The following is a 25316-nucleotide window of genomic DNA, read 5'->3' on the forward strand; positions in this document are numbered from 1 at the left end:
CTGCTGCAGAATCAACTGTAGCCTCTGGTGCCGATGTGGCCGACACGATGCAGGACCTGGGGCAGGAAGTGAGTGACGTCACAGCGTGATCTCTCGAGAACATGCTGTGTGTCTGCACTGCCAGAAGCTGGGCGTTCTGAAGAGAAGTGGATGACACTTCTCGTCAGAACGCCCAGCTAGTAAAAGTAGTAAAAACGCCCCGATGTACGCACATAATACACGCCCACTTGGACTTTTACTTTAAACACGCCCACTTGGACTTTTGCAAGCCTCATTTGCATAAATACAAAAATGGTCATAACTTGGCCAAAAATGCTCGTTTTTAAAAAATAAAAACGTTACTGTAATCTACATTGCAGCGCCTATCTGCTGCAATAGCAGATAGGGGTTGCAAAATCTGGTGACAGAGCCTCTTTAAGGGTAGTTCCGGAAACAGTGTAGATCGGCGACCTACGCGGTTTTCTTCTTCATGGTCGAAAAGGACATGTTTTAGCCGCAACACGGAGCGGTAGAACAGAGTTTAGGGGGCCCCGTTCTAGAGACAGTTTTGGGTCCCAAAGGTGGATGCGTCATAAATGTCCCTGGTGGGAAAACCCCTTTAAGGGCCATGTTTTTGAGTTTTATTTTTAAATATAATGCATTGACATTTGCCAATGTACCAGTACATTAGCCCATGTACAATTCTAAAACATAGGCAACTAATAAAGACATATCTATAGTATTTCCTAACCATCACCATGAGAGGACTCCGGCTCTGTCCATATAAGGAAACAACAAAGAGGGAAAAGTGGCTATAGCAATGTAAACACAATGATTAGTATAGATCATGGTGCTTAAAGTGGTTAAAATGGCATAGATTAGCACTTCACATGCACGGTGCCTAAATGATTCTCATCTGGTATTACATCCGTATATTTCTTCCCAAAACCAGTGAGGACCTATCTGAGGAAAGTACAAATTCTTGCCTTCGGAATGAAACCCCATTGGAAAAAGTCTCACTGCCCTGTAATTCATTACTCTTGATCATTCTTACTATTTTGCCCTAAACCAATAACTTACTCTTATATTAGGTGTTCACTGCTACGGTTAACCTCCGTTAGAGAAAAAGAAAAAAATCGCTTATAACATAAGAAAAAAGAAAATGAAACGCGCACACACACCTTCCAGCCAATACGGTCATTGAACATGTTTAGTGACACAAATATATTGCATGCACAAAACATGCTCCTTGCAGTAATTCATCCATTTATTCAGAACACCCCCTTTCACTTTACTTTAGCCCAAATCTGATCCTACACCTTTGCCAAAAGTTTTTTTAAACCAGATTCTTAGCACTCATATACAGATTGAATATATGACCTGGAAGGAGTAACGCTAAAAAGTAAAATGGAGACCTATGTTCTCAGGAATCATACAATAGCAATGTTAACAGTACTGTAGGTAATGTCAGAGCGATTTTTAATATGTAAAACAATTTGTTTGATTTATTTTAAATTAATTCAAAATTTCATGCCCATGGGTGATTTCATGCAATTTTGTCATAAAACCGAAATTTTAAAAATAAATAAAAAAAATGCATCAAAATAGGAGGTGCAAGGTGTGCAGACATATGACATGCCACTTGGTCAACAAAAAACATTTTCACAAAATAAAAAATAAAAAAAGGAAACCAAAATTTTAGCGATACAGAAGCCAAGTGAGCTGATTGGGCGTAAGTATGATTAAATGCGCAACTGCTCGTCAGGGCCACTCAAATGTGACACATATCCTCTCTCTTTGATAAGGGTAGGGAGATGATAACATGCACATAAGTTTATTTACCACACCTCTGGGTTTACTGAAAGTCTGTAAAAGGGGGAGCTGGTGTCATCTGAAAGTAAAGATTAAAATGAAACCAAGAGCTAAGTAGCAATTGTTGAAGTCATAAGCTTTTGGCAGTGAATGGGGTTAATAAATTGGATCAACCAATAAAATTTATGCAAGAAAGTACAAAATGAACCAGCCGACCAGACACTAAAAAAATAAAGGGGTTGATTAGTTGAGAAAACCCATTTTTGTATACACTATTGAGTTAAACAAGGGGGTCCAATGTTTGGAGACCTCTTTCAATTAGCCAGATGGAATTCTGAATTTCCTCTGTGGTAGCGCAGCAGGGGAACTGAACAGTCGCTGCCATGTTCCCTTGCTGAGGTCTTGTCTATTTTTATTTATTTCTTTTTTTTAAATCTCAAGATGCCGACTTTATAACGATTACCAAGTATGGACCAGAGGATAGCCTTAAACGAAACGGTCTTATTTGGCAATAAAGCATTTTAAAAATAGTTGAATGCAAGCACACTAACCTGGTTGAGGATTTTCCTACTGAATAATCAGAATTCGGAGACTTGTACTTCATATCAGTCATAGGTGGTACCATTCGGCTAATATTCTCAGAAGATACTCTCCTACTCTGAGGTAAGAATCTTGATGTAGTGTTGGAACGACGAGGATCTGGTACCATATTAGAGCTAGACTGTGCATACATGTTACTGTAAGACGTTAGCATAGTAGAAGACCTTATGGAGCTTATATTTTTACCATAGTTCCTTGAACTCTCTGGTTCTGGCATGTACAGTCGTTTCTTAATTAGTGAGCCCCTCTGTGAATCTGAGGGGTTATAGTGGTCACTTGAGTAATTGTTAAAGCCAGAGGTGTTGGAGGACGAGAGGGAAACAAAAGGCTGAATAACGGAGTTATTTCTGTCGTAATTTGAAATTAAATCAGACTGAAGGCTTTTGCCGTGATCAAAATGATATGATCTGTCTTGCTGCATGTTAAGCGAATTACGGTTTGATACTACTGGACTATTCATGAACTCAGCTGGGGGTGGTATTATTCCATATTCAATTTCATTATCCATCTTTGAGCCAGGAATAGGTGAAGGAAAAGAGGATATATTGAAAGGAGTTCCGGGTGAATTTGGCACAGTAGTAGAAATGTTGTTATTGAATGTTGGTTTTGGCGTCAAATATTCCTCATACTGGTTTTTGGAAGAAACCGGTAGGTCAGGGGAACTATAAACATATGTTACACTATGCTGGTCACTGGAGCTCTCAGAATTTCTCCCGAACATACGGCTTATGTCAGAAGACTGGAGCTCTCTATCTCTCCAGGTTGATGAAACTGAAGAGGAGTCTGAATTCTGGAAAGAATTATTTGTAAAACTGGTGACTTCTTCCTCAGAATATTGTCCTACATTTACTTTATTGGGTGAAACAACAAATGTATTCCCCTTCCCCTCATTATATAGTGAGGCAGGTGAACATGTAATGAGCCCACTTGTAACAGAAATTTTTGGAAGATTTCCCCTTTCTGAGGACTTTGCTTTTTGTGCTCGCTTCTGTGCCGCCATTAGTAAAGCCATTGGAGAATTTGCTTCAACCTGTTCTCCAGTGACTTGGTGCTTACTTGTACTTTCAGCTTGAGATACAAGATGCTCTCTATTTACAGGTGGTTCTAACATTGCAATTTCTGTATATTGAGGAACACTATCCCGGTTTATGCTAACATCGACATCTGGTTTTGAAATGGCTAATGGCAGTTCATCTAAGGTACTACTTTCAGTTGATACCTTTGTTTCACGATGTGGCTTGTAGGTTGGAATGGAGCTCTTCAAAACATCTGCTGTATTTGTGTCTTTTTGAAGGGAAGCTTCTGGTGGTGAAGGAACGGATAGGTCAAGAGTTGCCTTCGGAATTTTGTTTTGTGCCTCTGAATAGGTTGACTTCTCTGTTTTGTGAACAGGCCTTGCTTGTAAATAGTCCGGCTCAGGAAGCCGAATATCAATTTTATTACTTTTAGGCAGCCATTCAGAATTGTCTGCATCCAAATCTCCTCTCTCAAATTTAGCAGGTAGAAGAGGCACTTTTAACATTAATGAGTTTACTAATTTATTCTCTCCTCCTTTTGAGTGTGAAAAATTTTCATTGGAGTTCTTATTTGCCTCCAGACTTCGATGTGAATTTTTAAGCCGCTCTCCGTTCTCATCTTTTTTTGGAGAGAATAACGCTTCTAACTCGCCCTTTATTTTGCCAACTCTGTTTTTTTGCTCATCGTCAACACTTGAGATAGACTTTGTTTGAGCAGGTCTCACCTCTATGGACTTTGGAATATTTTTTAGGGTCTGCTGTTTTGCTTGTAAGGCTTCCAGCAAAGGTACCGATGATTCGGAACGTGATGGAGTAACAGAGTTTGGCAAAGGTGGAGGTGCTGGTGGTGCCTTTGGTGGTTGAGGAGGAACAAGTGATAGGGGTTTTGGAGTGACTGGAATAGTCTTTGGCTTAGGAGAAAGCAGAGGTGAAGGCATGCGTACTACTGGTGCAGGAACAACAAGAGGAGCAGGTGGTAGAGCGGTTGAATTAATCGTAGGTGAAATCTTTTGTGGTGTAATATTTTGAGCAGGCAGCGATCGCTGATTCGGTGGAGTCATTGGTGGAGGAGGTGGCGGAGCCATCGGGGGTGGTGAGAGAGGACTCTGCTTTACGTTTTCTAAGCTACTTTCTGGGTTTGGTTTAACTTCCTTATCTATTCTAGTCAACTGCTGAGGGAATATGTCCATTTCCTTTCTTGTTAGAGAATCATGTTTAGACCGATTTGAATTGGATAATGAAAGCTCACCTATAATAGGTTTGAGGGAAATATATTTAATTGTAGGCTTTGAAGACTTGTGCATTTCCTGTGTGTATCCATGTTTGTTAATGGTCCGAGTATTCCTTTCAGTACCATTCTGGGAATAATTTTGCCCCTCCTCACCTTTTGCAGGAAGTGATGACAATTCACCTATAGGGTTATTTCGTTTGTAGGGCTGCTTTGAATCATAATCCTTAAATCCTGGCACAGATTCCATTTTGTGGTCATTTATTGCATCATCAGTTTTAATTTCATTGTTTAATTCTACATGAGGATTATGAAGAATATTTGTGTCTTTCAGTGAAGTAGATCTAGAGCTTACTAAATCTGTTATATTTGCTGATTTTTCTATTCCATGATCAGAGCTTTCTGAGAGATCTGGAAGATCTTCCATTATCAGCATAGATTTTCTCTTATTCAAATGCTGTCCCTGACTTGATGTGAAAAGTTTGGCTTGAAAACTTGGATTAAAGCTAGATGGCACTGGAGATTTGGGAGGATCTTTGGAATAACTGAAGTTTTGAGGCTCTTGCAACTGCATTGATGATGTCCTAGTTGGTGCTGGAGGAGGTATTTTAAAGGACTTTGGTAAAGTGTCCTGGGGCTCCACATCAAAATTGGTCTGTCCTTGGTTATGTTGAAAAGCAGCAGGATTTAAGGAAAATCTATTAGGTAAAGTCATGGGCAAGCCCTTTGACTCTGCATTAAGGACAGTTTCAGATTTCCATTTAGCAACATTATTTGTTTGATGTTGTTCACCTTTTAGTACTGCAGATTCATTTGTTGGCAAAAAACTAGGTGGCATAGGTGCTGAAAAATTTGGTGTGGGAGGTATAAAGTCTGGAGGGCTTGGAGATGCTGGAGACGATATAGCTGATGAAGGAGGACTTTTTTGTGGTGGTGGTGGTGGTGCTGCCATGATGGGTGGTGGCGGTGGTGGTGGCATAGATGGCGGTGCTGGGATCTCATGATAATCATCATAATAATTGTTTAATCGAAGATCTCCAACAGAACTATACATCCTGTAGTTTCCATTCAGCTTGGAGTCATTACCTGGAAGCCAAAAGAAGAAGAATCATACATTTAAATTTAAAAATGATCAATCTAGCAAGTCTGCAATTGAGGGTGCATCCAATAATAAACAAACATTTGAGAGTAACTATACATCCAAACTTTTGATATATCTCTATGACATATCAAAAGTTTGAATCGGTGGGGTCTGGATGTAGACCCTCACCGTTGCGGAAACAAAGGTGCAGAAACACTCAGTTGAGCGCCCTGCACCTTCAGCTGCTGTGATCATCGCTCATTGTCAGGCTGAAGACGGCTCACGTAGACATTCTATGTAAGTAGTCTTTAGCCTGACAATGAGCGCTGATCACAGCTGATGGAGCAAAACGCTTAGCTGAGCGCTTCTGCGCCTTCGTTTTAGCAAACTTTTCATAGGTCTCTATGACCTTTAAAAAAATAAAATAAAAAAAAAGTTTAATGAAAGCGTAGTTTCTATTTAATATGGTCTTTGGAATATTTAAATGTCGTGCTATAATATTACATTGCAATCAACAATCATGGTCCACCATTTATTACTTAAGCAACAATTTTCGAAATTGTACATTTTATATGTCACTTTAATAACTTAAATGCTCTGCAGCATTCCAAACTTTCTATAGTAGGAGATACAGAAAAAAAAACAACAAAAAAACAAAAAAAAAAACAACAACTTACCTAAAGAGGCATTATCGGTAAACCCTGCTGGAACTGAAGGGGTTGGTACAGCTAGCCCTTGCGTGTCTGTGTTCTGAAATTAATAAAATACAAAACATTTATTCACCAAAATGTATACATTTAATCCAGGCCCTAAACAGACGCTGCAGCCATCACACGTCTTGCAAACTTTAACTAGTTGTCACCTTTTCCATTAAACTTCCATTTGCAAAGCAAGTGATTAATACACCTTTGATACCTGTAAACAGTTGCAAGACATGTGAGAACTTGGGGCTTACATCATGAAAATAGCTATTCCACCATTTATTTTTATCTTCATAACAAATCTGTTATTTTGCTTTATAGCAATACCAAATATCTATGCGTTATTTATGGTTTGGTTATATAGAAGAAAATTCTAATTTTTAAAAGATTGTATTTATTGCAGCATACCGTCGTCCACTTTAACTACTTGCCGACACAGGACGAGAACACTCGTCCTGAGCGGCGGGTACGTCGCGCATTAGGATGAGCATTCTCGTCTGCGTGCGATCAGGAGCAGGGCAACGGCTGTAATACACAGCGCAGCCCCGCTCTAACGGCGGAGAGAAGAGAAACATCTTCTCTCTGCCGTTAACCCCTTTATACAGCGATCAAAGCGGATTGCAACATTCAAAGTAAATAAGAGGAGGGGGAACTGCTCTTTGATCGTGTCACAGAAAAAAATCTATGTGACGCGGTAAAAGCCCATAACTTGTATGGCCAGACAACCCAGGGTCCATTGAAGGACCCCAGGGCTGTCTGACCATATTTCCTGTTAGGGCATACGGAGATATGTTAAATAAAAAAAATATATATACACAGAAATACATTTTTTACAATAAATAAACTTTTTCAAATGTAAGTCCCAAAACTTGAAATAGCCATATTTGGTATCGCTACGACCATAACAACCTGTAAATCAAATGTATATCATTATTTATTATGATCAGTGTATGGTGTAAAAAAAATTAAAAACTTCTGCGAAACTGCTTTTTTCACCAAAAATAAAAATGTATATAAAATGAAACGATTATGTAGGTGACGTTTTTTGGTACAAATACATTAAGTACAACTCGTCCCGCAAAACACCACACAGTCTCATACAACTACGTCGTACAAAAAATAAAAAAAAATAAAAGTTATGAGCGTCGGAATGCAAAGAGGGAAATATAAAAAAATGGTTCTGTCCTCAAGGCCAAAATTGTCCGTGTCCTTAAGGGTTTAAAGGGGATCTGTCACTAGTTTAGTAATTCCCAATCTCCTAGATAATCTGATAGACGCGGTCACACTGATACTAGTGAAAATTGTGTCCCAAAAAGATTTTAAAAGTTATGAGCTTTTTTTCTAAATATGCAAATGGAGTTATACTTAATAAGTGGTTGTCAACACCAGCGATTCTCCTGAGGTGGCGCTACCTCTCAGCCTCGGACGTCCTATCCGCATGAAGTGGCTTCACACAGGAGGAGAGACTGAGGCAGGAGGAAAGGGGGGGGGGGGTCACTTAACAGCCATATCTCTGGCTGTGGACCACGTAGAAAAGTGGTGACATATGAAAGAGGAGATTCTAATCTTTCATATGACACCAGTATCACAGTTCAACTGGTGATATCTCTGGTTGTGTCACAGCAAGAAGACCCAGGCGGGAATGGAAGCTGTATATTAGCCAAGCAACACAGCGTGATCGTATATCAAGAGAAGAACTATAGGACGCTGATTGGACAGCATCATACAGAAAACATTACACCGCCCAGAGAGAAAAGAAAAAGTTACCTACCATTTGGCAAGTATAGCCAAATTAGTATATTTAGAAAAACGCACATAACTTTGCAAATAAACGTTTTGAAACACAATTTACACTGTAGTTATCAGCATCATAGCGTCTATTAGATTAGTTTGGAAATGGGGCATTAATAAACCAGTGACAGATCCTCTTTAAATTTTGGTAACCTGAGTCCTTTTAAACATGAACGCCAACATTTGTGAAACCAGAGTCCACAGTGACTTCACACAGATTGCAGGTTTCTTCGATTACATCCACTCTACCCATGGCAATACCGCAGCCATAAGTTCCATGCCCCATACCATCACTACAATAAAAACCTAAATCACAGTACGGAAACACTCTCTCTACTAGGTCCTCCTCTTCTTTTAATTATCATCTTTCTAATAAATATAGAAATCTGACAAAGGTTGTTTTTTTTGGCACCCCCTTCCCAGCTTGCAAATGTAATGTTGTATAATGTAATCATCTGTATTGACTTACCTGCTGATGTATTTCGCATGATACTGCAGGTTCACGTGATCTGTATTCTGACAACACAAATCCTACTGAGTCTACTGTAAAAACCGGAATCCTGTCTCTCAATGCAAGTCTACAAGACTTGCATTGAGGGCCTGACTTCTGGTCTCTACAGATGCTGTAGGATACAGGGAGTCCGAATCGAGAACACGTGATCCCACAGCGCCCAAAACAAAGTGGCTACCTGTAAAATATAGCACAAGGTAAGTCAATACCCATATCAACAATACATTTGCAAACTTGTCTCCCGCTCCGCTCCAGGCTTTTTTTTTATTTTTTTGGGGGGGTAGAGGATAGATGGCAAGTAGGATAAATCCATCATAAAGGGCACGTTGTACTGTAGAAAGATACTTACACTAGTAGAAAAATGAAGTACGGGTCTAACTCGGGGACCAGGCCGGGATTTCAAAGTTGCTGTGCCAGAGTCATCCAAGAATGCAAATGAATTGTGCACTTCATCTAGATTAAAAAAAGACATAAATAAAGAAGTATAAAAAGACAGGCATGTTTTAATCTGCTGAACTGATCTAAATTGGTTTTCTGGTTCATACATTACTAAAAACTTTAAATTTTTATTTTTATTTTCAGTCCCACTAGGACTTGAACAAGCGATCATTAGCTGGTACAATAAACTGCAATACTTATGCATTGCTGTGTATTGTGACTTTTACAGGCTTCTGGCAGGGATTAATCCTTTCAGGACAGCTTGTTTTGGCCATTAGGACGAAGCAGATTTTTCAAATCGGACGTGTCACTTTATGTGGTAATAACTCTGGAATGCTTTTACCTATCCAAGTGATTTTCTCGTGACATTTTGTACTTTATGTTAGTGAAAAAAATTGTTAATAAATTCAATATTTGTAAAAAACATTAAGATTTAGAGAAAATTTGCAAAAATTAGCATTTTTCTAAATTTAAATATATCTACTTGTAAAACAGATAGTAATACCACACAAAATACTTACTAGTTTATATTTCCCATATGTGTACTTTATGTTTGCATCATTTTTCTGAACATCCTTTTATTTTTCTAGAACGTTAGAAGGCTTAGATCTTTAGCAGCAATTTCTCATATTTTCAAGAAAATTTCAAAAGGCTATTTTTTTCAGGGACCAGTTCAGTTCTGAAGTGGCTTTGAGGGCCTTATATATTAGAAAGTCCCCATAAATCACCCCATTTTTAAAACTGCACCCCTCAAAGTATCCAAAACAGCATTCAGAAAGTGTTTTAACCCTTTAGGCGTTTCACAGGAATTAAAGCAATGTAGAGGTGAAATTTACAAATGTCATTTTTTTTTTTGCCAAAATTCATTTGGAATACATTTTTTTTCTGTACCACAGAAGGTTTTACCCAAGAAACACAACTCAATATTTATTGCCAAGATTCTGCAGTTTTTAGAAATATCCCACATGTGGCCCTAACGTGCTAATGGGCTGAAACACCGGCCTCAGAAGCAAAGGAGCACCTAGAGGATTTTGGAGCCTCATTTTTTAGAATATATTTTAGGCACCATGTCAGGTTTGAATAGGTCTTGTGGTGCCAAAACAGTAAAGACCCCCCAAAAGTGACCCCATTTTGGAAACTACACCCCTCAAGGAATTTCTCTAGGGTTATAGTTAGTATTTTGAACCCACAGTTTTTTTGCTAAATTTATTTGAATTAGTATATGAAGATGAAAATCGACTTTTTTCTGAAACATTAAAAACTTTTAATTTTTACAAGGAATAAAGTAGAAATAACACCCCAACATATGTAAAGCAATTATAGCAATAGCCCATATGTGGTAATAAACTGCTGTTTGGACCCACAGCAGGGCTCAGAAGGGAAGGAGAACCATTTGAATTTCTGATTTTGCTGGAATAGTGCTCAGTGCTGTGTCGTGTTTGCAATGCACTGGAGGGATGAAAACAGTGGAAACCTCCCAAAAGTGACCCCATTTTGGAAACTACACCCCTCAAGGAATTTTTCTAGGGGTAAAGTTAGCATTTTGACCCCACAGTTGTTTTGCGGAATTCATTGGAATTAGTCTGTAAAGATAAAAATCTACTTTTTTGCTGAAAATACATTTTTAATTTTTACAAGGAATAAAAGGAGAAAAAGCACCCCAACATTTGTAAAACAATTTCTCCCGCTTACGTAAATACGCCATATGTGGTAATAAAGTGCGGTTTAGACCCACACCAGGGCTTAGAAGGAAAGGAGCGTTATTTGGCTTTTGGAGCTCAAATTTAGCTGGAATAGTTTTTGGGTGTAAAGTCGAATTTGCAAAGCCCCCGAGGGACCAAAACAGTGGAAGCCCCCCCCCCCAAAGCAACCCCATTTGGAAAACTACACCACTTAAGGAATCTATCTAGGGGTATAGTGAGCATTTAATTAATATCAACATTATTTCCACTAAAATGTTGGAGGAAAAAGCCGACTAAGATCTGTAAAGCAATGTATCCCGAGAACTTCATTAGAAAGTAATTAACCCTTTCCAGACTGATCCAGGTTTTGCTTTTTCTTTTTAATTTTTCCCTCCCCGCTTTCCGAGAGCCATAACTTTTTCATTTTTCCGTCAATAGAGCGGTGTGAAGGCTTATTTTTTGCGGGACGAGCTGTAGTTTTTATTGGTACCATTTTTTAGTACATACAACTTTTTTAGCACTTTTTATTAAATATTTTGGTAGAGTCAAGGTGACCCAAAAACAGCAATTTTGCAGTTTTAAATTCTTTGTTTCTCACGGCGTTCACCGTGCGAGTTAAATAATGGTATATTGTAATAGTTTGGACTTTTACGGACGCAGCTATATCAAGTGTATTTTTTTTTATATTACTTTAGACTTTAGATATTTTTTTTGGACTTTAAATATTTAGTTAATTTTTGCCACTAATAATAACTACTTACTTTTCTTTTTACACATAGTTACATCGTTTGTACGGTTGAAAAAAGACACATGTCCATCAAGTTCAACCAAGGGATGGGAAAGGGGAAGTGGGATGGGAAGTAAAAAATTTCTACACATAGCAGTTAATATTTTTTTGTTCTAGGAAATTATCTAAGCCTTTTTTAAAGCAATCTACTGTCCCTGCTGTGACCAGCTCCTGCGGTAGGCTATTCCATAGATTCACAGTTCTCACGGTAAAGAAGGCTTGTCGCCTCTGCAGGTTGAACCTTTTTTTCTCCAGACGGAGGGAGTGCCCCCTTGTTTTTTGAGGGGGTTTTACATGGAACAGGATTTCACCATATTTTTTGTATGCGCCATTCATATATTTATATAAGTTAATCATGTCCCCCCTTAGTCGTCTTTTCTCAAGGCTAAATAGGTTTAGTTCTTTTAATCTTTCCTCATAACTTAGATTCTCCATGCCCCTTATTAGCTTCGTTGCTCTTCTTTGTATTTTTTCCAACTCCAGGGCATCCTTTCTATGAACTGGAGCCCAGAACTGGACTGCATATTCTAGATGAGGCCTCACTAATGCTTTGTAAAGTGGCAATATTACATCCCTGTCCCGTGAGTCCATGCCTCTTTTAATACACGACAATATCCTGCTGGCCTTTGAAGCAGCTGATTGACACTGCATGCTGTTATTGAGTTTATGATTTACAAGAACACCCAGATCCTTCTCAACAAGTGAATCTGCCAGTGTAGCTCCCCCTAGGACATATGATGCATGCAGGTTGTTGGTACCCAGATGCATAACTTTACATTTATCTACATTAAACTTCATCTGCCAAGTGGACGCCCAAACACTTAGTTTGTTTAAATCTGCCTGCAATTCATGAACATCTTCCATAGACTGAACTATATTACATAGCTTGGTGTCATCTGCAAAAATAGAAATAGTGCTATTAATCCCATCTTCTATATCATTAATAAATAAGTTGAATAATAGTGGTCCCAGCACTGAACCCTGGGGTACACCACTTATTACCGGGGACCATTCAGAGTAGGAATCATTGACCACAACACTCTGGATACGGTCCTTGAGCCAATTCTCAATCCAATTACAAACTATACTTTCTAAACCTATAGTCCTTAATTTACCCATTAGATGTCTATGAGGGACAGTGTCAAATGCCTTTGCAAAGTCCAAAAACACTATATCCACAGCGGCCCCTACACATTTTATTAGTCCCCATAGGAGACTTGAACCAGCGATCGTTAGATTACTGGTAGAATACACTGCAATACTAATGTATTGCAGCTGTTTTGTTATTTTTACAGGCTCCTGTAACAGCGCGATCGCTGTTTCTGTTTGTTGGTCCCGGGTGTCAGCTGTAATACACAGCTAACACCCGCAGCGTATGGCGCGGGCTCAGTGCGTGAGACGCTCCGTACATCACCCCCCACACCACGACATGCTATTAAGTCATGGTGCGCAAAAGGGTTAATGCGCAGCGGATGGTGCAAAGTGAAAATTAAAATTTTCGACTTATGTGCCATTTTAGTGCACTATGTTGTGCCCAGTTTGTGCTGCAAATAAATTATTAACCGGGTTCTCCCGTGTATGGCGATGCCATATCGGTGGACGTAAACGGCTGTTTGGGCACGCTGTAGGACTCAGAAGGGAGGGTTTTGGGTTTGGCATTTGGGTTTTGGAGCACAGATTTAGCTTGGTAGTAGCTCTGGCATTTTGCTGCTATTTCAGTTTAGGATGTGGGGGTATATGTAGGCTGGGTACATCAGGGGCATAATAAGAGGGTATAATAATGGGGTAAATAAATAATAATCTGCAGATATGTGGCCAGTGTCGCACTTATAAATGGAGCCCAATCTTATCCGCTTTTTGAACACTGCACATTTTGCATCGCTATATTCTGGGAGCCTGAACTTTATTTTTTTCACCACCGGAGTGGTGTGAGGGCTTATTTTTTGCGGGACAATCTGTAGTTTTCATTGGTACCATTTTGGGGTACATGCGATTTTGTTGATCACTCTTTATTCCATTTTTCGGCAAGCAATGTGACCAAAAACCATCAATTCTGACAATGTTTTTTATTTATTTTTTTACGGCGTTCACCCTGGGCTATAAATGACCATTATATATTTTATTCTGCGGGTCGATAAGATTATGGCGATACCATATGTATATCGTTATTTTTACATTTTGCGCAATAAATTAAACTTATTTATAAAATAAAACAATTTTTTTGTGTCACCATATTCTGAGAGCCATAACTTTTTTATTTTTCAGTCAAAAGAGCTGTGTAAGGGCTTGTTTTTTGCGGGACGGGATGCAGTTTCTATTGTTCCCATTTTGGCGTACACGCGACTTTTTCATCACTTTTTATTGTCTATTTTGGGAGGGGTGGTGACCAAAAAAATAGTGATTCTGGCATTGTTTTTCGTTTATTTTATTTGCGGTGTTCACCGTGCGGGAAAAATATTAGTTTTATAGTTGGGGTCGTTACGAATGCGGTGATACCAAATATGTGTACTTTAATTATAGGGAAAAAAAATGAACACGTAAAAAATAAAGACTTTATAGGAAAAAAAGCGGTTCTTGTTTAGGTCACTTATAACTTTTATTTTTACACTTTTAAAATATTTTTATTCTTTTTTTTACTTGTCCCACTAGGGGGACATTTAGACTTACGGCTCTGATCGCTGATGGAATACATTACACTACCTACGTAGTGTAATGCATTCCAACTGTCATTGTGACGTGACAGTCAGGGCTTATTCAGACGAACGGGATATACATCCGTGAAACGCGAGAAAATGGGTGCGTGAAAACGACGCGCACCGCACGGAAGCACTTCCGTGGGACGCACGTGATTCGCGCAACAGCAGTGAAAAGTATGAATGAAAACAGAAAAGCACCGCGTGCTTTTCCGTTTACAAACATACAGTGTCATAATGATGGCGGCTGCGCAAAAAGCACGCAGCCGCGCACCATATGATCATGACACACGGAGCTGTTAATTGCCTTTTGTGCACGCAAAATGCAGCTTTTTTGCATGCGCAAAACGCACATGCTCGTGTGAATCCTGCCTCACACTGACAGGAAGCCTACAACGACCAGCCTAGGCTTGGGACGCATAGGCTTTGGTACATGGCAGCCCGGAAGCCACTGTCTGGCATCCGGTTGCCATGGGTACCATCGCCAGCCCCCGTGATTTCACGTGGGGGCTGCTGATCTCCACTAAACTCCTTAAATGCGGCGATCGGAGTCGACCGCCGCATCGAAGGGGTTAACTGCTGATCGGCAACAGGGAATACAGGGCAGACACCCTACAGTCAACCGCCGCTGCGGTGTATAGTGCTGCGCGGTGGTTAACTGTCAAAGCACTGACGTAACTACACGTCGAGGTGCGCTAAGTTACTGCACACCTCGACGTGCAGTTACGTCAAGGTGCGGGAAGGGGTTAATAGGAGCGCCAAGATAGCAGACCTGGGAGCCTTCATTAGGCTTTCAAAATAGTAAACGGATACCATTATAGTCTATGGGTCACGTATGCCACTGATCGGTATCGGTCACCGGCTACATTGATTGTATACGTTTGGAGCTTTTCCCGACATATATATGTCGAATTTAGGTAGATAAATGTGACGTGAAAGAGGCCCAATATAGGTCTACAGCGAATGCAGAGAGGGCTGCTTATTAATAGCAGTGGCTACTGACTGCAATGAACTCTCTCTCTAAGCCCATTAGCACTCGCGCAATGCGATCACTCAAGGCAAGACCGAATCGGCTACCTCTCAGCGTGTAAGAGTGTAAGTCCGTAATGGACGGAAAGTATTTCGGCCGCAAGTCCCGGACCGAACATATTGCAGGGAGCCGGGCTCCTAGCATCATAGTTATGTACGATGCTAGGAGTCCCTGCCTCTCCGTGGAACTACTGTCCCGTACTGAAAACATGATTACAGCATGGGACAGTTGTCCTGCAGCGAGGCAGGGACTCCTAGCATCGTACATAACCATGATGCTAAGAGCCCGGCTCTCTGCAGTGTGTTCGGCCCGGGACTAGCGGCCGAAATACGTTCCGTCCATTACGGACGTAACATGCTCGTGTGAACCCAGCCAAAAAATACACTGCAGAAAACGTGTAAACTTATGAGAAAAAATGCAAGGTAACTACGCCACAAGTGACTGCAGTGTGTCAGAGGGTGGCATGAAAGAGAAAAAAGAAAGAAGAAAGAAAGAAATCCAAAAAACAATGGCAAATTGGCTGTTTCATATCTGCCCCCCACCCCAAAAAAAAATAATAGCTACTTAATACATTCTGCATACGCTAAAATGGTGCCTATAAAACTTGTCGTGCAAAATATGAAGTCTCATACAGGAACATTGTATAAAGAAAAAAACAAAAAAAACTTTATGATCTCCGGAGCACAAAAGGGGAAAACATTTTTTATTGAAACAGCTAAAAGTAGTTACGCCACTAAGGGGTTCAATTATGCTTAACCCCTTAGTGACCAGCCTATTTTAGGCTTTAAATGACAAAGCAATTTTTTTCGTTTTTCCATCGTCTCATTCAAAGAGCATAATTATTTTTATTCTTCCATCGACAAAGCTGTATGAGGACTTTGTTTTTGCGGGATTATTTGTATTTTTTAATGGTGCCATTTTGGGGTACATGAAATAGTTTGATTAACCCTTTCATGACCAAGGGTCATTGATGCCCCTGTGTCCAGGTCAAATTTTCCATTTTTGATATGCACTTCTTTAAACGTTAATATTTTTGGAACCGCTTTGAATATCAACTATTTTTACTTTGGTTTTTTTACAAAACGAATGAGGATTTAATTTTCTAGATTGGTTTAATTCAGTGTTTTTAAATTTTTATTATGAGCTCAAAAATCACTAAAAATTAAAAGACAAAACACTTATCATCACTTTTTAACATTTATCTCTTTATCTATCTATATATACACACACACATACATACATACATACTATAGAGCTCTGTAACAATTAGTCCTCTTCTCTCTCAGTCACCCTGGATCGCTGTGAGGGGAGAGTGAAGAGGGCTATATACACACACGACCGTGAAAATATGGCAAACGACGAATCAACTGGCACCTTACCTACATTTTCACCCTTGCATTCGGGAATGATCTTGTTTTAAACTATCCAAATAAAATTGGAACTACGTTCTGTTTTAAACTTGACTACGCTGAACCATTGACTTTTGTCTACTTTTTTCCTGTCTACCATACCGTGAGCTGTCACAGAGATCCAAGCGCAGAGCGCAGTGAAAATCTTCATCAAGGTGAGCTGGAGGATCCTTCCCACAGTTTGTTTTTAATCAACGAATGAACTGTCAGTTTTGCGTGGCTGTTTTGCATCAATGTGTCTGTGAATTTTAATCCATTTCCCGTCCGTCTGACCGTTTTTAACCAGCATTTGCCATCCGTTTTTCATGGATGTTAAAAAAATAAAAAAAAATAATGGATGAATTTTATTCATTAGGGCTTTGTCCCAACCCCCTGAAAACACCACAGTGCCCATATAGTGCCACATTGCCCACATAAATAGTGCCAGTGCCCACATAGATAGTGGCAACTGTAAATAGTGCCAGTGCCCACATAGCGCCAGAGTTCTCCCTGTAAATAATGCCCACTTAGTGCCACATACCGTGCCCATGCGCAAGTGTCCCCTGTAGACTGCCAATATAATGCCACAGTACCCATGTAGATAGTGCCACACCCCCGGTATATAGCAGCCCCCTGTATCTAGCATCGCACCCCCCACTGTAAATAGCGCAACCTGAACTGACTCTAGGAGCGGAATGCCCGGTGTCAGACCGGGGCCGGGGTGGTATTGCTATCTGCAGGGGGGGGTGGCACTATCTGCAGCGGGGATGGGTAGATGGCAGGGGCTCCCTCTAGGAGTGGAATCCTCGGCCAGAGCGCTGGCCTGGGATTCCGATGGTGGAGGCAGCTTATGTGGCGCTAATTTACAGAGGGTTTTGCGGGGGTTGTGGATGGCACTATCTACAGTGGGGGGTGTATTCCGGGGCTCTCAAAGCCCCGGAACACATGAGTGAAGTGCTGCTCACACAAGCAGCACTGCACTCAAAACCCCTTCTAGGCGGATGACGTCTATACACGTGCTAACTAAGGGGTTAACTTTAGTTAAACTTTTTTTTGGGGGGGGTGGATAGAAAACAACAAAACCAGCAATTCCTCCATTGTTCTAGGAGTTAAAATTGACGCCATTTACCGTGCGCCATAAATAAGAGGTTACCTTTATTCTATGGGTCGGTACGATTACGACGATACCACAGATGTATACGTTTTCAATGTTTTACTACTATTGCACAATAAGAAAAAAACACTATTTAACATAAATTTGTTTTTGCATCATCGCTTTCCAAGAGCCATAACTTTTTTTTTTCCGTCAATGTAGCGATATGAGGGCTTGTTTTTGCGGGACGAGACGTAGTTTTAATTGGTACTTTTTGGGGGTACATTGGACTTATTAACTTTTATTACTACTTTTTTGGGGGCAATTGAAAATAGAAATTCTGCCACAGTTTTTTGCATTTTTTACGGTGTTCACCTTGCAGTTTAAATTACATGTTAACTTTATTGTTTGGGTCATTACGGTCATGGCGATACCATATGTATTTCTTTTTTACACTTACTAAAGTAAACCACTTTTTAAATGTAAATTTTTTTTATTTATTTTAACTGTAATTTTTATTACTATTTTTTTTTAGTCCCCATAGGGGTCTTCACTATGCGATCTTTTCATCGCCGCTATAATGCTTTGGTATACTTAGTATACCAAAGCATTATTGCCGGTCCATGTAAAACCAACATGCAATCTATTAGGACGTGCCTCTGGCACGGCCTTATAGGCATATAGCCAGGGCAGGCCTGGTGGACTTTGTTAGGCCCCTGGCTGCCATGACACCCCATCGGAGGCCCTTTATTGCATTTGCGACCGCCGATGGGCGATTGAGGGAGCTCCCTCCCCTTCTAAACGACAAACGCTGCGGTCGCTATTGACCGCAGCATTTAAGGGCTTAAACCGCCACGATCTAAGTAATCTTCGATCACTACCATTTGAACAGGAGCCCGGATGTCAGACAGCCGTGCACCCCCTCCATCCAGCACGGGACACCCGTGCAGGACTTAGAGTAAACTACCATGAAAAGGCAGCGGCCTAGCCTAAGGCCCCTTAATGACCACCGTGAAAAGGCATATTGGTGGTTACGAAGGGGTTAAGGCACATGCCAAATATATTTACTTGAGAAACGTCAAAACTTAAAACAACAATTTTCAGAGGGGGCGGGGGACTGGTTTTGTTCCAATTTTATTGTCACAATTAGGGTTAAAATTCTGATAATTACAAATCATAATTTACTGTATGAACAACCCTAACTGGTTTCACAAGATCTGGCCTTGTTCACACACTGAAAATATGCTACAGATTTTGCATACATTTTTTAAGTCAAAGTGAGAATTGGATCCAGGAGAGTAGACCTACACATCCCTCCTTCACATATATTTCTTCTGTTTAGTTCCGTTCCACATTTTGGGTTTAAAAATACTGGCAAAATCTGCACTGAATGACAGGCCTTAAAGTGCACCTGTGCTTTCATAACACTTTTGACATGTCACATAGTGTCATCATACAGCCCAACTTTCAATTATTGCAAAGAGGGACAAGCTTGTTTTCCTTTTAAGCCATGCCTAACACCACCCAATCCCTACCATACCGCCAAGTTCAGCAAACACAGTATCATACGACCATAGTGCCTCTACACAGTATAATTTTCATAACACACACACTATATGCCCCTATAGCTGTGCCCCGGACAGAATAGTGCCCCCTTAACTGCCCCACACAGCATAGTGCCCCATAAAGTATAAAATACATGGGCTACAATCACACGACCGTGAAAAAAATGGCCATTAAAAACGGATCAAATGTCAGTTTTTAATTGCCGTTTTGCATCAGTGTATCCTCAAATTTTCATCCATTTCCAGTCCGTCTCAGTTTTTAATGGCTGTTTGTCATCCGTTTGCAATCCGTTTTTCATGACCGTTAAAAAAAAAAAGAATGTATTTCATTTGTCAGGATTTTTTTTGTCTCAACTCCCTGAAAACACCAGTGCCCATGTAGATAGTGCCCACAGTGGCAGTGCCGTTTTTCACGTCCAAGTTTCCCCATGTTCGTGAATAAGGCCTTATGCAAACTCAGGCCCAACTTTTGGCCATATAGCTAGTTATACCAATTTAAAAAAAATATATAAATGTCTCTCTCGAAGAGCAAACGGAAGACTCTGTTAAAGGGAACCTGTCACCAGCATTTCACCTATTGAACTTTACTTATCCCTCACTGGCCGCTGCTATCACAAGTTCATTGCCGTTATCCCCGCTCCTAAACTCCTCCTTCGACTGTAAATAACGGTCTTTTATCGTAATAATCCGGTGTCCCTTTGTGCACATACACCAGAAGAGGACATCAATGCACAAGCGCAGGGTTTTGTGTGCTGGGGGAAGGCGAGGAGCTGTCAATCAAGGAGGCGGTGAAAGACTTGAGAAATGAAGACTTGACTTATGTTCATTAGCATACGGTGTGGGAACACTAAAAAACGGAATACTAAAGCTACAGAGCCGACCAAGAAGACAATTATAGGTTATATAGAAATTATTTTTCACCCACTACCACCTGGTATTGCCGGTTTAATAGGTGAAACGCTGGTGACCGGTTCCCTTTAAGTCTGTAGGATTGACTATTCATATTGTCTACCGTTGAAAATTATTGGTCGATTATTAGTAACAAACAATATTGTAAGTTAGTCAAGAAGAAGAAACCATTCTAAAATGATTTGAATTGAAACTTTACTGTGCCACTTGACCACAACCAAACCCATCATACCTGCATCTGGGGACGGCATGCTGCACATAGAGCTAGTTCATCACCCGGTCATCAGCTCTCCCAGGTTGGCACCTCAGATAGATTTGTTTTTCAAGACTAGCTAAAAATGTCAATTATATTCTAAGGGTATGTTCACACGCACTATTTATGGACGTAATTCAGGCGTTTCACGCCTGGAATTACGGCCGAAAATACTGCTTGAAAGCGTCGGCAAACATCTGCCCATTCATTTGAATGGGTTTTACGATGTACTGTGAAGACGGTCATTTTTTTTACGCGCCGCTGTCAAAAGAAGAAGGCGCGTAAAAAAGATGCCCGCGTCAAAGAAGTGTATGTCACTCCTTGGGACGTAATTGTAGCAGTTTTCCATTGACTCCATAGAAAAACAGCTCCAATTACATCCGTAATGGACGCTGCGAAAAACGCCTGCACATGCCATTACGTCTGAAATTCAGGAGCTGTTTTGGCCTGAAAACAGCTCCGTAATTTCAGCCGTAACGGACGTGCACGTGTGAACATACCCTTACAATCAAGGAAGATTAAATCTGATGATCACCAAATCAGCTGTCATTCGCAGCTTTCAGACGCAATGCATTGTATGGTCTGCTTAAAAGAATGCAGTGCATTCACATTCTGTGCTGCCCCACCCTATAATCCAAATGATCAGATTATAAAACTGTACATTCTTCAGGTGGCCATACAAATGATAGCGGCAAGCAGAATGCGCACGTACTCTTAGGCCGGTTTTCCACGTAGCGTAAACGCTACAGAATTCTTGGAATTCCGTAGCATTTACAGTAGCAGCAAAGTGGATGAGATTTAGAAAATCTCATACCCACGCTGCAGGGAAAAGAAAAGAAAACAAAAACGCGTAAACGTTTATAAATTGACCTGCTGTGCAGAACTTAATTCTGTAGCATGTCAATGTATGATGCATTTTCGTTGATTTTCTGTTGCGGGTTTTGCCCATTGAATACAATAGGGATGCCCTACCTGCAACAGAAAGCCTAGTGTTGCGACCTTTGCGCCGTAATCGCAGCGATTACCCCGCAGAAATGGCAACTCCAGAAGAGGCTGGACGCAGCCTGCAGGGCTTAAGGGGAAGCCTCCATGACCTCACTGGTAGGGAAAGGGTTAATAGGTAAGGGAGAGTTAGGAGGAGGTGGAGGAGGGACAAGGAGGAGTCAGGGGGCCGTTGCTGAGCTTCCCGCTGTTTGCGGCATTGAGCCGGAAGCAGCGGGAGGAGTAACACAGGGAGAGACAAGCTCCCCGTTGCCCGCGCTTATAACAATGTCGGAGGCCGTATTATTAGAGCGGCTGCGTGCCGCTGATGTGCACCACGGTCCCGGATGGCTTGAGGAGACCGTGGCTGCATTAACTAGGATCCCGGACGCCGTTTCGCCACGCCAGGCCCGGCGTTCGGGGTCTGTTGCAGGGGACAGGCTCCCCTCCCCCGGCCCCCTTACTAGCATTACTATGGCGGCGGGGGGGGAGTCGGCAACAACCGCTCCTGCTCGGAGCAGGCTGAGAGCGTTGCCGGGGGTGACGGCGACTCAGGCCGGGTCGACCCGTCCCTCCCGGCGGTCCCGACCTCCAGAGCGCCTCAGTCCTGAGGCAGTCCCGCGGACACGGCGTCGCAGAGGGAGCCCGATCTCGGACGCTGCAGGCCAGGCAGCTGGGAGGACCGCCCCTTCCCAGGCCCTGCGTCCTGGCAGGAATCCCAAGCCGCGACGGGGTCCGGCGGTAAGCAGGGAGTCGCAGGCCGGGCTCCCTGTCACCCCTCCCCCATCGGATGGAAGATTCGGAGGACAAGGTACGGCCGCCCCGCCTGGTGATGTTCCGGCCAGGGGGCAGGCTTCTTCAGGATCAGCGAGACGGACGTCTAGATCTGCAGCGACGTCGAGGCAACAGGTCCGGTCGGAAGTCTGGGTCCCGGCGGTCGGGCGGCAGGTTGCCGGCCCATCGGTCAGCGCGTCCTCATCCCCGTTCCGAAGATGTCGTTTGGATGGACAGTCGTCGGCGAGAGAAGAGCTGGAGGAAGGTGAACTGGACGTGTATCGTCGAGGTCAGGATGGTCCGGCTGACGGGAACACAGCGCCTGTGCAGCCCGGTGAGTGTATAACTCCATCATTGTCATATCCAGCGATTTTTATGTCGGGTATCGGCGGGGGGGCTGCTAGCGTCGCATCGGTGGCCGGTAGTGGCGCGGGCGGGCGCGATGGCGCGGGTTTGGCAGACTTAGTGGGTTGCTTGAGAGAGCTGGTCGGGCGCCTAGATAGGGCGGTGGCGCCGGTAGTCACGGAAGTGTCCCCGGCGGTAGTTGGGGAGGGTCCCAGGGAAGGGGGATTGTTACAAGCGCGGCCCGTAACGGCGGTTAGAGAGGCGGTCGCGGTGTCGGTACAGACCGAGGCGCAAAAAGATGGCGATCGGGTGCGTATTGATGATCGCGCTCGTGGGGAGGTGTATGTGTGTTTCGAAGGTCCGTTGGGGGCGCATTTAAAGCAGGAGGTGCGTGAGCGGATCTGGAAGGACGAATATGTAGAGATTTTTTCTCTTGCCGCTCGCTAAATTTAATTTGGATAAGAGCAAGCGGGACGAGAGTAAAAAGGACGAGGAGGAACGGCGGCGGTATAGGCTTATCCCGCAGACGTTCGTTAATTGGTCGCAGACGTTCGCCATATTAGCCAGTGTGATAGGGGAAAAGGCGCCGGAAAATTGTTCGGCGTTGTTTTGTTATTTTGATGCTATTGGGGAGGCTCATAGGGCGTATGGGGGCCAGGCGTGGCTGCGATACGACGAGCAATTCCGTCAGCGAAAAGCGGTTCGGCCGGCGATTCGGTGGGACCAGAAGGATATTGCTCTCTGGTTACGGGTTACGGCTCCGGTTAGGCAGGCCTTTCCCGGGAGCGCCGGCCAAGGAGGCCAGTCTAGTCAGGTTGGACAAGGCGGCGGGGGAAAGGCAGGGTTTTGCTGGCAATTTAATGAAGGCCAGTGCAAGTTCGGGGCCACGTGCAAGTTCAAGCACGTGTGTTCGGAGTGTAATGGTGCATCACACGGGGCGGCGAAATGTATGCGGAAAAGGAGGTCAGGGAACCAGTCCTCCGCGGCTGGTCAAGGGGGTGTCACCGGTGAGGGTGGAAAAGATGGCCCCTTATCTAAATGAGTATCCGGACAGGGCGGCGGCCAAGTTGCTTTACGAGGGTTTTCGTGTTGGTTTCGTTATTCCCCCGCCTCCTTATGAGGTTCCGGTTACGCGGAGGAATTTAAAATCGGCTTACTCGCATGCCAAGGTCGTGTCGGACAAATTGTTAAAAGAAGTTTCGTTGGGTCGCATGTCAGGGCCTTTTGTTGAGTCGCCAGTAAAAGATTTAGTTGTGTCCCCGTTGGGTATTGTTCCTAAGCGCGAGCCCGTAAAATTTCGTTTAATTCAACACTTATCGTATCCCAAGGGTTCGTCGGTAAACGACGGGATAGATCACGAGTTGTGCTTCGTAGCCTATACCTCATTCGATAAGGCGGTGGGGTTAGTGCGGGCTGCGGGTCCGGGCGCGCTGCTAGCAAAAACCGAAATCGAGGCGGCGTTCAAGTTGTTGCCAGTTCATCCAGAAAGCCAACGGCTGTTGGGCTGTTTTTGGAATGGGGCCTTTTATGTGGATCGGTGCCTTCCGATGGGGTGTTCCCTTTCTTGTGCGTACTTCGAGGCGTTTAGTAGCTTCGTGGAGTGGGTAGCGAGGGGAGTATCCGGGGTCGACTCGTTGATCCATTACTTAGATGATTTCTTGTGCGTTGGCCCGGGGGGTTCGCCGGTTTGCGGTAATTTGCTTTATGCACTACAGAAGGTTGCGAGGGATTTTGGGATCCCTTTGGCGCCAGAAAAAACGGAGGGCCCAGTAGCGACGATTTGTTTTTGGGAATTGAAATAGATTCGGTGGCAATGGAGTGTCGTCTCCCTGCGGATAAGCTGGGTGCTTTGAGGCTGGAGGTACGGCGGGCTTGTAGACTGAAGAAAATGACGCTGCGGGAGCTTCAGTCGCTGCTGGGGAAGTTGAATTTCGCCTGCCGGATTATGCCAATGGGGAGGGTGTTTGGTAGACGGTTGGCAGCGGCAACGGCGGGAGTGCGTGCACCGCATCATTTTGTGCGGCTCAAGGAGGAGCACCGAGCTGATCTTCAGGTTTGGGATGACTTCTTGGGCCAGTACAATGGTCGCTCGCTGTGGATGGCCCCAGCGCAGGATACGAGTGATTTGAATAATTTTACGGATGCGGCTGGGGCGGGCGGTTTTGGAGCTTACGGGGGAGGTCCGTGGTGCGCAGGTCAATGGCCGGCTAGTTGGGTGTCCAGCGGACTCACGCGGAATCTGGCCCTGCTCGAGCTGTTCCCCATCGTGGTGGCGGCAACCATTTGGGGGGACAGGCTCAGGGATAAGAAGGTTCGTTTTTACTGCAACAACATGGGGGTGGTGCTGGCCATTAATAACATCACGGCGTCCTCTCCTCCTGTAGTTCAATTGTTGCGACATTTAGTGTTGGTATGTTTGTCGTGGAATGCGTGGGTGGTGGCGGTGCATGTGCCGGGGGTACGGAATTGCATCGCTGATGCTCTTTCTCGCTCGCAGTGGGACCGGTTTCGGCAATTGGCACCGGGAGCGGAACGTCTCGGTTTGGCTTGTCCGGAACATCTTTGGGATCTGGTCTCGGTCCCGTAGAACAACTGGTACAAAGGTCTTTGGCGCGCACGACGTGGAGTGCTTATTCTGCTTGTTGGAGGCAGTGGGAGG

At 43.1% G+C, this 25316-nt stretch overlaps 1 protein-coding gene across 1 annotated transcript in view; it reads right to left on the reverse strand.

Moving 5' to 3' along the window:
• Positions 1 to 25316, reverse strand: part of LOC142743208 (uncharacterized) — a 65677-nt gene that overhangs the window by 2845 nt on the left and 37516 nt on the right. Inside the window, exons 2-4 of the mRNA XM_075853719.1 lie at positions 9069 to 9172; positions 6394 to 6466; positions 2343 to 5721 (exon numbers count right to left, since the gene is read on the reverse strand). Coding sequence (XP_075709834.1) covers positions 2343 to 5721; positions 6394 to 6466; positions 9069 to 9172 — 3556 coding nt within the window. The remainder of the gene's footprint in view (positions 1 to 2342; positions 5722 to 6393; positions 6467 to 9068; positions 9173 to 25316) is intronic.

Source organism: Rhinoderma darwinii, chromosome 2 (assembly GCF_050947455.1).
Source record: "Rhinoderma darwinii isolate aRhiDar2 chromosome 2, aRhiDar2.hap1, whole genome shotgun sequence".
Taxonomy (NCBI): Eukaryota; Metazoa; Chordata; class Amphibia; order Anura; family Rhinodermatidae; genus Rhinoderma; species Rhinoderma darwinii.